The sequence below is a fragment of the Spinacia oleracea genome, chromosome 6, assembly GCF_020520425.1.
Source record: "Spinacia oleracea cultivar Varoflay chromosome 6, BTI_SOV_V1, whole genome shotgun sequence".
Classification (NCBI taxonomy): domain Eukaryota; kingdom Viridiplantae; phylum Streptophyta; class Magnoliopsida; order Caryophyllales; family Amaranthaceae; genus Spinacia; species Spinacia oleracea.
Window position 1 is genome coordinate 151,128,000 of NC_079492.1, and position 18,655 is coordinate 151,146,654.

The following is an 18,655-nucleotide window of genomic DNA, read 5'->3' on the forward strand; positions in this document are numbered from 1 at the left end:
AATCTTGTGTATACAAGAAGGTCAGTGGGAGCAAAATTGCTTTCCTAGTATTATATGTCGACGACATATTGCTTATCGGAAATGACATTCCTATGTTGAACTCTGTCAAGATTTGGCTTGGGAAATGTTTTTCGATGAAGGATCTAGGAGAAGCACAGTACATATTGGGCATCAAGATTTACAGAGATAGATCTAAAAAGATGATTGGACTTAGTCAAAGCACTTATATCAATAAGGTGCTTGATAGGTTCAAGATGGCGGACTCCAAGCGAGGCTACCTACCCATGTCTCATGGAATGACTCTAAGCAAGACTCAGTGCCCAAAAACACTTGATGAGCGTAGACGAATGAATGGGATTCCATATGCATCATTGATTGGTTCAATAATGTATGCTATGATATGTACACGCCCGGATGTTGCGTACGCACTCAGTGCTACGAGCAGATACCAGTCAGACCCAGGAGAGGCGCATTGGACTGCTGCCAAGAACATTCTGAAGTACCTGAAAAGGCACAAAGATGACTTCCTGGTCTATGGTGGAGATGATGAATTAATTGTTAAAGGCTATACGGACGCAAGTTTCCAAACCGACAAAGATGATTTCAGATCACAGTCTGGGTTTGTCTTCTGCCTCAACGGAGGAGCAGTAAGCTGGAAAAGTGCTAAGCAAAGCACCATTGCGGATTCTACAACTGAAGCGGAGTACATTGCTGCACATGAAGCAGCAAAGGAAGCTATATGGCTAAGGAAGTTCATAGGAGAACTTGGTGTAGTCCCCTCCATTAAAGGACCAATAGCCCTGTATTGTGATAATAACGGAGCTATTGCACAGGCAAAAGAGCCTAGACACCACCAGAGAGTCAAGCATGTACTTCGTAGATTTCACCTTCTACGAGAGTTCGTTGAAAGAAAAGAAGTCGAGATAAGCAAAATTGGAACTGATGACAACATATCAGATCCATTAACTAAACCTCTGCCGCAAGCGAAGCACAACTCGCACACTGCAGCTATGGGAATCAAGCATATTGGAGAATGGCTTTGATGTCTCTGTTTAATGTTTTAAAGTTTTAGAGTTTAAATCTTTGTAAAACATTATTGGTTAATCATTCACAATAAATGAAAGAAATTCATTTTTCCATTTAATTTGTGGTTTATTAAATGATGAGTCCCTTCAACTTGACGATATATTCAAGATAGACTGTCAGGACCAGTCCTGTGACTAAGAAATGTCTATCAAGTGAACTTGAATGTCAAAGGTTGAAAATGGTCCCTAATCGGAGTTTTCTATAAAATTGGACGCATAGAAAACGTTAGACGATTAGAATGCAAGATGACTAGTAGTTCTGTTTCTTGAACTATGTGGACATGGCAATGTCATAATCATTTGCATAGATACTTACTTTGGGAAGACTAGTATCGGACAAGACCTATGAAACTTTACTGTAAGAGATGAAAGTCTGTCATAAGTAAATTTCATTAAATTATTAGACACTAAATCCTCAATACCTGAGTGATTTGAGATTACTTGTTTGAGAACTGGTTGCTTTGACGTTGACCAACCGTCGCACCGTAAAAGGAGGCTATAAAGGCAACGCTCAGGTAATCACCTATCAAACGAAGTCTAATCTCAAGATCGCAAGATTGGGATTGTCCTCCCATAAATCGGGATGAGATGCTTAAAAGTTGTACAAGGCCACTCGGAGAGCTAGAAACTGTGAAATGCATGGCCGTGCTCGGATGAATCATAGGCTATGATTATCTGTTTATTTGATCAGTTGAACTCTGAAACCGAGGAACACCTCTGGACATAATAAGGATGACAACTCTTACCTTATGTTCAAGAGCAAGCATCGAGCGACAAAGGAATTAGGAAATGCACACTTGTCCCTAAGGACAAGTGGGAGACTGAAGGAAATAATGCCCTTGGTCCAAGTATGCATTCTATGTTAAGTCTAATAAATGCGGTTCAGTATTAATTAACAAGTTAATAATTCAGTGAGATCAAGTGAGCTGAATGCCTAGCTAGAGGCCGCTTCAGTTCAAGTGGAATTAATGATATTAATCCACAGCTTACTCTTGACTGAACCCGTAGGGTCACACAAATAGTACGTAAACGGATCAAGTATTTAATGGCATTAAATACTCCATCTATGAATATTCGGAACCGACGGATCTTGGTTTCAGTGGGAGCTAAGATCGTCACAGGCAAGAAATGAATACTCCGGAAACGATGATATTGCCAGAAATGGAAATATGGATCGTATCGGAAATATGAATATTATCCAAGTCGTAGATGTTGCCGGAAACGGAAACATGGTACGTATCGGAAAATATTATTGGAAATGGAAATATTACCAGAATCGGAAATATTACCGGAAACGGAAATATTGTCAGAATCGGAAATATTGCCGGAATCGGAAAATAATTCCGGAAACGGAAATATTAAATATTTGTTCGAAACGGAAATTAATTCCGGAATCGGAAATGTTAAATATTGTTCGTATCGGAAATAGATTCCGGAAATGGAAATTTAATCGGAAGCGTATCGTACGAATAAGCATCGGACGAGGCTTGCCGGACGAAGGCCCAGCACGAAGCCGGGGCCATCGCCCAGCAAGCATGCGCGCCACAAGCCCAGCCAAGGCAGCGGCCAGGCCTACCGCAAGGCAGGCCCAGCGCGCGCCAAGGGCCACGGCTGCGTGGGCCGTGCTGCGCGGGCTGCTGCTCGCACGCGCATGGGCAGCCCTTGTGGCTGCCGTGTGTGTGTGAGTTTGTGCTCATGCGTGATTCCTGAATCTACAAGAGTCAGTGTATGATTAAATTTCTATTCCTAATTGGATAAATAGAATTCATGTAGGATTCTAATTCCAATTAATTCGCATCCTACTAGGATTACGATTCCTTTTCCATAACTCTATAAATAAAGGCCTAGGGGTCATAATTTATACACAAGTTTCAAAGTATTCAAAAGTGAGTTTTTGAGAGAAAATTAAAACACACATCTTGCTCAAAAGTGCCGAAATTTTCTAGTACCTTAAGGGCGATTCTAGTTGGTCAATCTTAAGGCGGATCCGGACGTGCTGTGGACTATCTACGGAGGGACGACACTTGGAGTCCTAAAAGACTTGTTCTTGTTCGGTTCGGGCGCAGCTAGGGAGGGCACGCAACAAAGAGTATGCATCTAAATTATGCTATATGATTATGTGTAAATAATATGTTGTCCTGGGTTAATGGTTGTTTCCGCATGATCTATGTAATGTCATATGTATCATAACCTAACAATATTGTCCATGGATTGGTTTGCTACAAGAATTCTTTGATGACGGTAAAATAGCACAAAGAGCAATTGAGCATCTTGGGTTTATTACAAAATACGGAGTACCACCTTGATTAATGATTATACATACGAGGAATATTTTGTTGATTTTATTACCATAATACCACTTGATATAGTCCTTGTGATAATGAAAGAGATTAAATATATTTTACACTTTCAAGCATGGACCGAAAAGTGGTTACCATGTAGTTCATTAGTGGACTTGGGTAATTAACTAATTACCTAAAGCCTAAAGGCAATAGCAAATTTCAAACTAGTCTAACAAGTTTTTCAAATACACATTTGGGCTCATTATACAATTTAGACTTCATTACTTTACTCAATTTCCTCCCCACCAAATCACAAATCAACCACCCAAAAAGAAACTATGGATAAGCCCAAAGAAACACCACCACTACCATCGCCGCCCCCGTCCCTCCTCCGCCACGTGGTTAACCTCGACACCACACTCTCCCAATCGATCCACACACTCTGCCAACCTGTGATCCCACGCGCCGTCCTTAAACTCCTAGAGATAACCGGCGATGGGCGACTCTGGTTCCCTGTCTCACTCTCTTTCATCCTCTCCCCAGTTTCACTCCACTCCTCCACTCTATACTCCTTTTCTCTCTCCCTCCTCCTCGGCCTTCTCACCGACATTCTATTCATCGGACTCCTCAAACACCTCATACGGCGCCAGCGCCCTCACTACAACCCTGCCATGGGGACCACCATCCCTGTCGACCACTGGTCTTTCCCAAGCGGGCACTCTTCTAGAGTGTTCTTCATCGCCTCACTTTTCTCTCTCTCGATCTCAGCCATTGGTGAGGGGATCGATCAGTTGAGGTTCCGTGATCAGGCAATTGTTGACCGTTGGATTGGAGGACAAGATTCCGGCGAGGTTGTTGCGGTAATGTTGGTTTTGGTATGGATTTGGTCGTTACTTACTTCGATTTCTAGGGTTTTATTAGGTCGTCATTTTGTGTTGGATGTTGTTGCTGGTGCTTTTGTTGGTGTTTTTAATGGCGCCATTGTTCATCGATTTTTAAAGTTCTGATTTTTTCGAATCTTTTAATGGTTGAACTCATTATTGGTAATGGTTGATCATTTTTGTTGTTTAAAATTACAACTTTCAAATTCTCTATATTTTGGAACTGGGCAAATTGATGGATTGTTGTTTTGTTAATACAATTATACTGCAATATTCCTTTGATCATACTCCTGAAAAGGTTGTTACTTGTTACTCCATAGTTGCATTCCTTTGATCACACTCTTGTTAGATTATATTGTCAAACCAGTTAATAGTATATTGCAATAAGAAAAAATGATTGCAATGATTGAGTTAGCAGCATTATCAAAATAAGAAAATATTTTGCAATGTATGAAGTAAAATAGCTGATCATTTGGTCGAGAGGAAGTTGAAGCATTTGGGGTACAAAATTAGTTAGTTGGTCATGTTCTGAAGTCTGAACTACAACAGAGTAAGGTGCCAGTGTGCCATAAGAAGATTTTGGCTCAGTTTGGCAATTAGCTATTAGTGGTTAACAATTAGTTGGTTTGACTAGATGTCAGCGGTTAGTTGTTTGTATTAGATGGTTTGACCAGCTGGTGCAGTTTCTTGGGTCAGATCCTTCTGGTGGTCTAGCTAGGTTGCTAGAATCCTAGCTATGGTTATTGGAAAAAGTAAACACTAACTTCATTAGAATATACTAGTCATATTACCAACCTAAGTTACACTATAAGAACGAAGTACTTGGTATGATTTTGTGTCTCTCTCGACTATCAGTGAATCAGTCTATCAGGTTCGTATTACAGGTGGCACCCGTGGCTCAATGAACAGCCACGTACTGTTCTCTTTCGTTACATTACAAGCGTCTTTAAGCTATACTCGTATGATACAGCATTTTCATGTTTTAACGACTTCATTGCTGGACATTGACATGTTTCATGAGCTGAGCTGCTATTTCATTTCATTTATTCCCCCATCAGTAGGTTTGGTTATTTGTCTTTCTACAAGGATAAACCATGGAACAAACTATTAAGCTTATGAAGTAAAGTAAACCTTTGTTATGCTACTCCGATCTCTGCACAAATTCAAAACATGTATGGATAAGATGTTAACTATTTTATGAAAAGTTTGCACTAATGTAGGAAGTAACTGTGGATGGATTAGGTAAATAACTTCTTTTGTTTCAAAGAAGAAATTGACATTGTGTTTTTGTTTATATGGAGTATCAATCGAACAACTGCCTTAATATATATTTCCTCCGTTCCACAATAGATGCATCGTTTCTCATTTGCGCACTATTCATCAATCAACTTTGATAATCATTTTTTCACTGTTGTGTAAGAAAAAACATAGTCAGGTGAGATCTTGTTAAATTCGTATTAATGCAAAGATCAAATATCAACTTTTTATAATTTTTACTTATATGCATTTAGATATATTAATGTTCAAACAAGCGTATTGGCATACGTGCAAATAGAAATGATGCATCCTTTGCGGAACGGCGGATGTATAGAGCACATCCAGTGCATTTTTATGTCAACCAAACGACCACTAAAGCTATAAAGTACTTGCATATTTTTGGCCCAAAAATGTTGTGGTACGGATAAGTTGTTAAGATTTGACCCATGAGACATCACGTGTGAGAGTCCCACATTGATAAAAAAGAAGAGAGTTAATCACTTAATAAGGCCAAGGGGCTAGTCCCCTTATCACCATATGATTTTAAGGTGCAACCTCCTACGGTCTTGTTAATAGGTCTCTCTAGGCCCGTATTTGACATGGTATCAGAGCCAGACCCACAACTGAGACCTTACTGTAACTCCCCTTATCGCCATATGGTTTTAAGGTGGAACCTCTTACGGTCTTTTAGGTGGTATCTCTCTTGATGACGGGTGCGGCCCAGATCCGTATTTAACATGGTATCAGAGTCAGACCCATAGCTGGAACCATCACACATGACTCATATTGAAAAAGGGACCTCCCACATTGATAAAAGAGAAAAGAGTAAATCACTTAATAAGGCCAAGGTACTACTCCTTTTATTGCCATATGGTTTTAAGGTGGAACCTTCCACAGTCTTGTTAAATGGGCTATCTCTCTTGGTGATGGATGTGGCTCAGGCCAGTATTTAACATAAGTTAATTGCAGGTAGCATTTGCAGATGATATTTTGGGGAATTGAGGTGTGGAACAAGATGAATACTCGTGCTATTACTGGTCCTTGTATTTCAATGTACAATAACTTAATAGCGACCCTTTAGAAAATAACTGTCATGAAAATGCAAAGGTCTGAAATATTTGACAGCAAAACTGAAACAGTCATGATTCATGAGTCATGACCGTACTCTGAAGTGGCTTAATTCCGATTCAGAAGATGGGTCAAATACAGTGATGAGCTCATAAAGTCATAAGTAAAAAGTTTGGATCCATCTACGACATGATATATCATATATGGGCTGCTCAAACTGAATCTGAATCTGAAGCCGAAGCCGAAACCGAAACGTGTGTATGTTTGAGATTGAGAGGCCTTGGCCCACATGATTAGGACCTAACCTTGGACCACAGTTTAAGTGTTTAACTTATTTCTTTCTGCAAAAGCCCATTTAGTGGACTGCCCACCTCTCTCATTCACATATGTTTGGGTCAATTTTTTTTTTCTGTACTCACTGACTTGAATCGACCTATCTTTTACATTTTCTGTTGTCATACATATTTGTTAATTGTTTTAACTATTCATTTCCTGCAAAATGAGGACATCTTTTGAGCCTTTGAATTCAAAGCTCGGACTATGGACATATGTGCATCAGCCACCAGGCTTATTGAATTTGCTCTCGCCTCTCGTTGTTCTTACATCTATGCCTGTAGTTGTAGACTTGTAGGGTAACCAAACACGTTAAATATAGGAGATAAGTTCCTCAAACTATGTTTGATTTACATTGCTAAGTAGCTAAATGGACCTTTACCTACTTTGAGGACCTTTCCAAATACCATTATTAACAAAATATTACTCCTTGCTTCTTTCTCCGTACGTGTTAGGTTTTCGGGTGGTTTGCACCTCCATCTATACCAAATAAAGTTCAATATGCTCCATCTATACCAACTATTCATTTCCTGCAAAATGAGAACATCTTTTGAGCCTTTGAATTCAAAGCTCGGATTATGGACATATGTGCACCAGCCACCAGGCTTATTGAATCAGCTCTCACCTCTCATTGTTCTTACATCTATGCGTGTAGTTTTAGGATAACCAAACACGTTAGAAGGGGAAGGGAAACGCCCCCCTTTGTTGGTAAAGTTCAATATGCTCCATACAATTGAAACGCCCTCCTTTGTTGGTAAATTACGTACGCAGTTATATTATATTATGTTAGTTCTTTTTTGGTATTACTTTCATTAGTCTCCTTTAGTTGGAATACTTTGATTTTCATCGATAGTTAGTTATTAAAAACTAATGTTTGAGAGATTCAAAGCACATATTTGGAACAATCTTTTACAATCACAATTCATCACAATTAGTGAAGAAAATGAGAAAAAGAGAAGTATCTAATTAAGCACAATAGGTTATGGTTATGGTTATGGTTATGGTTATGGTTAAGGTACACATATTCTCTTGACCAATGCTAGCATCGGACTATTTCCCAGCAGCATATTTGGTCCCCAAGAACATTTCTGCTACAAGCCTTTAATGTCACTTCTAGATCTAATGCCTTTTATTTGGTGTAGTACTATAATACCTAACGTATGACTTCTTTAAAGTACTTAAACCAACTTTGAATTTAATGCCTCTTTTCTCATCCTTTTTGAAAAAAAAGAAATCCAAAGAAATCTGCCTTTTTTGAAATATTTGTTTTGAATTTATTCATGGCTTAGTATCAAGTTAATAGTGTTTCTAGTATAGGATAATGATATATGTATACCTAAAGGTTGGAAATAAAAAGCTTTTAAGAATATATGACAAAATCATGTGTCGATCGGTGTAATTAATGTTTAGAAAATATATTTCCTAAATACGTAGTAGGATGTTTCCATTTATACTCCATGTTGTTGGTCCTAGACTCCTAGTATTCAGTAATGTTAATCACATCGAATATAATAGTTAAGTGAAGTGGAATAATAATGTAAACTAATACTATTATTAGTAGTCTAATAAGAAGTCAAGAGAAAAGTAGGCAATTGTGTTTGGAATAACATGCTTTAAATTAAGTGTGTGGACTGTGCAGTGGCCAATAATAGTCAAAGATTTGATTAACGAGCATCATGGCATATGATTAGGGTATCAATCATTAATACTGTCGCATCATTATGAAAAGATTACCAGTGACAATTTCGCATCATTATTCAATATTACAACTTTACCAAAAAAGTTTAACATATTATCCATGGTTAATTGGAGTTAAAAGCTGGTCAAACGTGATTATTTTTGCTTTAATTAATTATTAAGTTGATGCATGCATTTTGATTAATTATTTTGGAAAAACAATATCGTGTCCCTCATGTATAAGTTAGTAACTTAGGCTAAAAAGCATGGTAGTTGCATGTACTGTTAATATATGCTAAATTTAACTGTTAATATCGAATACACGAGTTTGTGTTACTTTTTACTGTTTATGTCAATAAAGGAAATCTCGTCCTTATTCGTTAATAATTAATACATCTTTTGATTATAGCACATGCAATTTATATAGTCGTAGTATATGCTACTTAAAAGTCCGTGGTTGTTGGTTGTATTTTTCGACAAATACATTGAGAGAAGTGTGTGTTGCTTTTTAACGTTTATATATGTGAATCAACAAGAAAAATCCGTCGTTATTTATTAACAACATGCAACTCTGTTGATTTTAGCACGTGTGTAGTAGTATTGCTACACACATATTACATATAGTGGTAGTACTACTTAATGTATGTGGTTGTTGGTTGTATTTTTGGACAGATATGTTGAGAGAATATTGCTTCATTCACCGTCCCCTATGATTCGCACAATTGAACATAGAATTCGAGTTATATATATGTATATTATGAATGTGAATGGAACAAGATTGATATTAAAAGTTGATAAATAGAGAATTGAAGGGTAAGGCTAATGGGCTAACGGGTTAATGGGCTTATGGGCATGCACATGCTTTGTTGGGAGAGACATGTATAAGAAGTAATTATATTGATTTAGATTGAAATGATGTAAAGTGGGGGCAAACTAAAAGAAAATGATACCCTTAGGCCTTAGCCCTTAGGAAGGGAAAACTATTAACTATGTCACTATTAAGTATTAACCTTAACCTCAATGTGTGGCCTTTAATTAGTCTTTCAAATGAGTTGTTTCCCAACTGGAGGTCTTGCTGTTTATTTGTGTTCACTGTTGTCTACGTACTTCCGCAACATGCTGCTTCGTTGCTTCTCATTATCTTCTCTTTCTCTCAAATTCAGTATATTTTATAAGCCGTACTTTAAAAGTAAAAATGTTTATTGAGGTCATATACTTACTGTTTCAGTAATTATTTTCTTATTGTTGATTAATTATAATCAATATTTTCAATTTCATTTAATTTATCAGTTTGAGGTCTAGGCTTTTGAATAAGCGGAATAATTTTTTTTATTTTTTTTTTGGTGCTAATGAGCCACAAGGGCGGGGATGAGAATCGATCCCAAGATCACCTGGAACCGGGATGAAAGCTCTAACCAACTGAGCTATTCATCACTCTCGAATAAGCGGAATAATGACTCTAATAAGAAGACATAGAACCATAAAGTGAGGTTGAAAATCCTGCAAAACGTAACTACTAGTACTAACTACTTAACTAGGGTAGGGTGTACACGGATCGAACTGGCAGGCACGAATGCACGATTGCAAATACCTGCTGTGCTGGCATAGATTTTGGTTTGACCGTGTGCAAATACCTCCATTCCATATTTGATATTTGATATTTGATATTTGATATTTCCATTCCATACCCACATAAACATAATAATACCAATGCCAATTGCCTAACTTTAACTTGTCACTTCAACACTATTTTGCCACTGCTCTTCTATTCTCCATTTTCCAAATAATGATATACCAACTATTAGTATATTGCTATTCAACCTCTAAATAAATCATCAAATATACGGAGTAGATACAAATATGTACATTACTTTTATTTTCATAATTCTTTTTTGTTTCATACAAAATTGTAACGATCAATGTCAATAAAGGCTCTTCAATTCGCAAGTTTCACGTGCAATCACTTAAATTCGTTATGGTTATCATCTCTGGAATTTTTGCAATTTCAATTACTCCCATCCAGGACCATATTATACTTTTTAAATTTACTCCCAATTTATCAAACTATTAACCTTGCAGAATTTAAGTGTATATTCAACCCTCATATTCCCTTTTAAATGCATATAAGTTATAACTACATCACCCTCTTGTCTCCCTTGACAAGTCTTTGATTGAGTAATGAAGAAACCACTGTTTTCCCGTCAAAAAAAAATGCATATAACTACAAAGGTAGTTAACTTGTACCAATGAGGGATTGCCGTATTGGACTAATGGTTAAGATTGAGGGTCATTCCCGTCTTTGTTTGGTTGTTAAAATTACAACGAGTACTTTCTTTTTTTTTCCACTATTCACATGCTAATTTTAATAGCATATTGTTTTTACTAGAGTTATTTTGACCGTTTTCAAGTAGTAATTTTGACTGCATGTCTTGTGTACGTCGGTAGTGTAAGAAGGCTGGTTTATAGAGAAAATGTAAAATAGAAAGAAAGAAAGAAGCATGATTGATCTATATTTAGCCACGCAGACTCAGTTGGATTGAATGGGATTCACTCAGACAAATCTAGTATAAACAGAAAAACTGTTATCGACCATGTTGATTGAGAGCAGTAGAGACATACTTATACAGTTACGTCTACTGTACAAATTTAAAGCATGTCACGTTTTATCATCATGGACTTCACTGCTATATATAGTGCTATGTTATGTATGATTGGCAATTAAGTGTTTTTACGATTCTTTTATTATTATTATTTGAATTTGTACGGACAAGTAAGAAGGCTGGAATGAGAATAGAAACAACAAGATTTTATATATCTAACAAGTTTGAGTTTTATATAGTGATTAAACTTCCTTTATTCTTCCTATGTAGAACAAAGATTCTTATACAAACTTCACCAGTAAAGACTATACACAATAATTAATATCACCACAATAATTTATACTATGTCAATATGCATTGTCGGTGTAATTTTAACTAAAGTGAACCCCAAAAAAATTATCGGGCCGTTTGTTATATGAAAAATAGAGTTTGAGGACTAAGTTTGCTATATGAAAAAGAGAGTTTGGGTGGAGTGAATTACGTGGTATGAAATTAGTTGCTTTAGGAACTTGTACAAAAACATGGTGAATTGGTTGTTGGAGTTTTACTCCTTTCGGTCTGTGTTGAAAAACTTCAAATTATGTTGCTTCAAAAGAATTAAAGTTCCCGTAAATACAATGTGGTTTTTCCTATTATGAATCATCAATTTTGGAGCGTAATTATTGAATTGATTGTGTAATGTCAATTAATTGATTTGTTGACCATTATTACCTTAATTGTTTCCTCCATTTATGGCCTAATTGATGACCAATTAATAGGCTTCCATATTTGTTGATCCTTTTGGCCTACTTAAAAGGCAATTGATTCTTCCTCCAGACACAGAGAAAAGAGAACCTTATTCATCTTCTCTGAAAATACAAACACAAAATCGACCATTGTTCTGGCATTGCTTAAGTGTGTTCTCAACCTTCGTATCCGTCCACACCGGAGATGAAGAGTCGTGTAACCCTGGGGGTTGATTGCCATGAGTCCGCGTGTGTGTAGCGGGGCAAATTCAACTTTAGGGCAGTGATTGGTGTCATGCCACGACATAATTTCAGATAAGCAATTCTAATTTAATCTGCTATTAGTCATATCTCCTACAATCTAAAGTTGAATTTGATATTATTTGTTTATTTTTTTTTTATATGACTAATCGTTTGGATATCATGTGTATGCCAATGTTACACCGCAAAGGAAATATGAGGTAGAACCGAATTGACTTTATAATGACGTGTATGATTCATTTTTAATATTTCTCATATATGATGTTGCTTGTATTGTCAAGGTTTTCTGCTAATTCATAGTTGTATACTAGATTAATGATTTGTGGATTTAAATTACCAATGCAATTTTTGGGTCTTAGTTATTTGTTTGGTTTAATAGTTTGGATTTTTGGATTATTATAAATGGTTACGTCAATTCAAAACGTCGGTGCTTAGTTTTCATTTTGTGTATTTTGGGAGTCATTAATTTGTTTTAACGCATGGATTAATTGGCTACACATGGTGGATAAAGTTAAAGGCTTTTGTTTTGGTCATCATATTGCTGTTATTTTTCATTTTATTTTTTTGAGTAATAGTACGGAGTTGAGTTATGATCAATTTCAAATCAATTACTCCGTAAAACGGCCTCCGTTATAGTGATTATTTCCAAGGCATCATTACTGTTTTTTTAATACTTTGTATTAGTTTGTTGAGATGGATTATTTTTCAATCAAAACACCAGACTCATTATTAAAACCAAAATCCCACGAGATTAAATGAGAAGTTTTTTCAATCAAAACAACAGCTTGATGATTTCGTGAATAATAAAATAATATTTTTTTTTCGAGAAGCGCATACCAATTTGTTGCAATTATTATTTTCGGAGTTGTAGGTGTTGAGGATGAAATAAAGTTTAGAATTGATCAATTCAAGCAGCAAGAAAGGTGTTCGACGAAATGTTAAACTTAGTGCACACAAGGTGTTCGACGGAAATCGGAATGCCTGACTAGTGCAATGAAGGGTGTCAGAAACTGGTGGGCTTATAATTAGTTTCTGAAGCACACGAGGGTTTGATAACAAACGCGAAACATGATAAACAATATTGTATGTGTATTAGCGTATATGCTTGCGGATAATGATTCATGAATTGCATTACTAAAGGTGCAGAACTTTATTGGTAAATTAATTCCCAATTCGTTGGTTTGTCTCATATGAATAAGTATAGCTTCTTAATTGGGTTTTGGAGGATTGTACAGGGTAACAATTCTCTCTCCGGTTTGCAATTGTTTTTAAAACTTTGTTCCAATTTCTTAATTTCAGTTTTAATTAAAGTTGATTTGCTGTAATTGGCGTCTAGAATTGGACTGGACCACTTGCTTTATTTAAAAGCCACCCAGTGGGTGTTCAAGCAGCAATCCTGGAATAAGAGGGGCACCATCAATGCTCTAAACCATGAAGTGTTGGTTCATTGAAATCAAACGATATGAATCAAGGTTAGGTAGATTGACTTCACGACTCAATTTGTCCAACATACTATATAAAAGGGGAGTTCTTTTATCTAATTTTTTTTGTGTTTAACTTTAAGTTATTACATAATATGTAGTTATGTTATCCCCCTTCTTGTGTGGTACGTAGTATGTTATTACTATGTTTTGACACTTTAATGATCAATGTGAGGGTGTGAGTTAGTGTTTGAGGCTAATAGGCTAGTTGTACTAGTAATGAGGAATACATAAAGGGCAGTAGCACTAATTAGAAGGTTGTCTCTGCTATGAATGAGTTATGATCTACTACCTCCGTTTCAAAAAGATCTTTACAGTTACGATTTGTACAAACTCCAATGCAATATTTAACTACTAATATATCCAATTTCGTATGTGAAAAAAATATAAAAAATTGATATTCTGAAAATACGTACCGAGACCAATCTAGCAAGATCTTACATGTAACATTTTGATTTATATAATAGTGAGAATTTACGGTCAAAGTTTTTATACTCTGGACACATTTTCCAAAGCGTAAAGAACTTTAAGAAACGGAGGTAGTATTATATTATCCTTGAGACCTGTCAAAACATGAAGGAGTCAATACCTAATCACAACCTTTAATATTTCTTTGAGAGGTAGCTTTGTTGAGGCCAAGGACAAGGTTGGTGATTAATGGGTTATCTAAAACCTTAATGTTTAACCATCTTAGTTACTGCTAATCTATACTATATATTAAAAGGTGTTGATAAGCAAGCCTATGTGCCACGTGGCACTCACACTAATCCCACTTCAATGTTCCATGTCATACACGATTATTTAAAAATGATAAATATGTGTGGTACAAGTCTTGAACCCGTGACCTCAAATTAGTAAACCGAACAATTAACCACTAATCCAAATCAAATTATATGTCATCTTTTCATAACAAAATATAATAAATGACAACTTAATAATTATTGAATTTATTTAAAATTTATATCCATGTTATACTAGTTTATATTAAATTCATGAGCTTCCTGAGTGGATTTGATGCATGCGTGTGTTCAAATATGATTGGCTTTGATCGTGTTCATATGGCTTGTGTGGATCATACTTTGTTGCAGTGTCACACTTTAATACTTTGGACGAGACTAAAGTTTTTTTTTTATTCTTTTCACGATACAAGATGAAAGCCAAAAAGAGATAAATAAGTTGGTAAAGGTACCAAACTGAAATGAATACGTGGAGGAGGTGCTTGGTAAAATAACCAATTTCCTATTGACGTTGTTGAAATTTATGTGGAAACGGACTTCCATAATTTGAATATGTTAACGTATTTGAAGGTGTAATGTTTTATGTTTGATTCTCAACTTGATTTTGCTTATGTAGTAAGCAGAATATGTAGAAAATTTTGTGTTGCAGGTGGAGAATGTCAAGTGATCTTCGTTAATCACTGAAATGTACCTTGGGATGATGGTCAAACGAGTATGTTTGAGATGTCAATTGGGTTAACAGAAAGTGATAATTCTATTATGGAGTTGAGTGTCCATATCATTGGATTCTACCATTAGAAAAACTTTTGGATGTTAGCTCATTGTGGGGGTAAGGTAATTTTTCTGTTTCTCCACATTGTTATTTACATATTATTATGTATGTGGGTTGTAAGGTACAATGAGTTAATTGGAATATGTGAGATCAATTGATGGTGAAGCCAACTCCATTAGTTCCATGTATTTTGGCTTACAAGCTATAATTGAGATAGCTTGTAATGTGATTAGAATACATGCTTGAGGCATGGATATTAATCATGAAAAATTGAGATGTCACGTGAATGTGAGAGGAATATTGAGATTCTCTTATCAAACTATCAAAGGCCTTTGTAGAAATTGTGTGCTGGAGTCAGCATTAAGGAATGGGTATGAAGCCTATGCGAAGTAAATTGTGATTGATACCCGTCTTAGAAATAACTAAGTTCAATGGGTCAAACGAAGTCATAAAAGAACTCAAGTATTGTACTACAACCATTCCTATTAATAAATTAAAGTGATGTAGTACATTTTCTACTGTCATATGTGTAAGGTTGAGTCAAAACTTTTAATAAGTTCATAGCCTTGTGAAGGTGGTTTGTGACAGTACAAACTTGATGAACTTACCTATGTGAATGTGGGGGTTACGCCCAATCCCCTATGAGGTTCCTTAGGCTAGGCCCTCTAGAGCGTTCATGAAACCAGGCAATCGTGGGGCATCGACTATTAAAGTTCGCGAGAACACTACTTGTTTTGAGTAAAGTTTGGTGTGCTATTGTGTTACTACAATCCCCATGCAAGGTTCAAGGGTAATTCTACATTACATGGTTGTATGACATACTAGTATGCACTAGGTATCAATTCAAGTCCACAAGACATTGATACTTGTAAAACTAAGTATCCCTTGCCCAGAACATCTTCTCTTAATAAAGCCTATTTTCTTTTGAATCATATGGGGGAATGTTGGAGTTTTACTCCTTTCGGTCTGTGTTGAAAAACTCCAAATTATGTTGCTTCAAAAGAATTAAAGTTCCCGTAAATACAATGTGGTTTTTCCTATTATGAATCATCAATTTTGGAGCGTAATTATTGAATTGATTGTGTAATGTCAATTAATTGATTTGTTGACCATTATTACCTTAATTGTTTCATCCATTTATGGCCTAATTGATGACCAATTAATAGGCTTCCATATTTGTTGATCCTTTTGGCCTACTTAAAAGGCAATTGATTCTTCCTCCAGACACAGAGAAAAGAGAACCTTATTCATCTTCTCTGAAAATACAAACACAAAATCGACCATTGTTCTGGCATTGCTTAAGTGTGTTCTCAATCTTCGTATCCGTCCACACCGGAGATGAAGAGTCGTGTAACCCTGGGGGTTGATTGCCATGAGTCCGCGTGTGTGTAGCGGGGCAAATTCAACTTTAGGGCAGTGATTGGTGTCATGCCACGACATAATTTCAGATAAGCAATTCTAATTTAATCTGCTATTAGTCATATCTCCTACATTGGTGAGTACCCAAATAGGCCAGCTATTTGACAGGTGTTGAGAATATATTAGGAATAAATAAGAAACATACAAAGTTATTCTTACTAACACTACAAGAAATTGTACTATTGACGACGGGAAATCCCGTCGCGAAAGGCCAATAATCGTTGATTAACGACGGGATTTCCTGTCGCGAACCCGTCATAAAAGGGGGCCGTCGTTAATAGAAATCCCGTCGTAAATTCATCGTAAACCCGTCGTAAAAGATATTTGCAACGGTTATTCCCGTCATTATTTGGTTGTTTTCCCCGTCGCAAAAGGCTTTTGCGACGGGATTTTTGACCCGTCGTAATTAGGTTGTCGTTAAAGATACAAATTCTTGTAGTGTAAGGAAAATAGAGTTATTTTGATCCAATTTTATTCTCATTCGATCTAGTAATATGCTTCGTTGATTAAATCCTTGATAATGGAAGAAAAATATATTCTCAAATCAGTTTTAATCTTAATCACCACAAGCAAATATGAAATCGATGACATTAAGAACTTGAATTTAAGATTCTAATTCAATTCTCACTTGTCATTACAAATTCGCACAAAACAAATACAGAGAATCCATGTACTCCGTATATATATTATATATACTTAAAAATAATAGGAGTAATGTTCAGTAAAAGCCAGTTATATCTATCTAATATCATAATCTCATAGAGTATAAAAAAACACTAGTAAATCAGTAAAAAAATCCAAATAATTTCAATTGAAAAAAATAATGTGAAATGTGGGAACCCTAATTTAAAGGTAATGTCAATGATTCCATCCAAAAGCGAGATACTCCGTATTAATATCTAATATTCGACGTGATGGGGAATGTATTTGAACGTACTCCGTAATAGGCTATAGCTATTAGCTAGCATGCTTGATATTTATAGAGATAGATGAGAGAGTTTGTGTCTTAATTTAACTCGATCTTAAGAGAATAAAAGTTTATCGAATGCTTTTGAGTAGACTTCTGATTGGGACTAATGATCTATTCAATATTGCCTAAACCTTTCCATATCCCACATTCCCACGTGATTTGGAGTGTTAATTCACGTGATCTAGTTTTTCTAAACATTGTTTTTGTCTTCCAAAAGCCTGACACCATTAGTCCATATATCCATCAATCCTTAATAGTACTCAGTACAACTAATTAAGATTAATTGTGTTTATGTAGGTAGCATGTAATTTATTTTGGATGTAATTATAATATTGCTTTAATAATTTCATTTTAACATTTTTTGCTTTTATTTTTCCAACTAATTATATAAGCAAATAATCATAGAATTTAATTGTCCCGCAAAATGTAACTTCTTTCATTGACATTTTTCTGAGATTAAGATGGACATTGATGGAATACATAATTTCAATTCGCCGATCTGAATAAAATAGTGTGTATAATGCAAAGAGAGACCGAATTTCTAATAAACAATGTCTCTATCATAATGTTATTTTCGACCAATAATTAATCATTAATATGGAGATATAAAACTAAATAGATAAGGTTCGAGTAAGTCAACATCATAAGACAAGTGTCAAAAACTTAAACCAAGCACTCTTACATCACATCGTTGCTCTCAAATCAACTCCTTTTGGATGTTTTATTGATTAATACAGTAATACACGGCTTGGTAGAATAGAATCTGTCATATGTAAACGCAACGTTGAACTGATTGCCGACATTTTATTTGGGTTACGTTATTGATGAGTGGAGAATCTGTTGTTGGTGTATAACAACTACACATAAATTGCCGAATATGTATACAAGCTAATTAAGTACTTAATATCAAATTAATGTCATTTACTCAACTATTCAGTAAATCAGTGCTACGTACGTATTAATTCATGTTTGCAATCCACAGTACTCCTTCCGTTTTATTAGAAATAGTCTGTGATCTTTGTCGATAAGAGATGGTAAAAGACAAATTTTGATTTTATACTAGATAGTAAAAAATAAATTGTCAAATTTTTAAGGTGGGAAAAACCA

At 35.6% G+C, this 18,655-nt stretch overlaps 1 protein-coding gene across 1 annotated transcript; it reads left to right on the forward strand.

Annotated features, from left to right (window-relative positions):
- The first annotated feature begins 3,554 nt into the window (after nt 1-3,554).
- Nucleotides 3,555-4,440, forward strand: LOC110795271 (probable lipid phosphate phosphatase beta). The gene has a single exon (XM_022000279.2). It carries the CDS (start codon nt 3,706-3,708, stop codon nt 4,372-4,374), a length of 669 nt encoding a protein of 222 aa, XP_021855971.1. The 5' UTR covers nt 3,555-3,705; the 3' UTR covers nt 4,375-4,440.
- The last annotated feature ends 14,215 nt before the right edge of the window (nt 4,441-18,655 follow it).

Coding starts and splice junctions, on each gene's coding strand:
- LOC110795271 (XM_022000279.2), top strand. CDS start 3,706: ATGGATAAGCCCAAAGAAACACCACCACTACCATCGCCGCCCCCGTCC.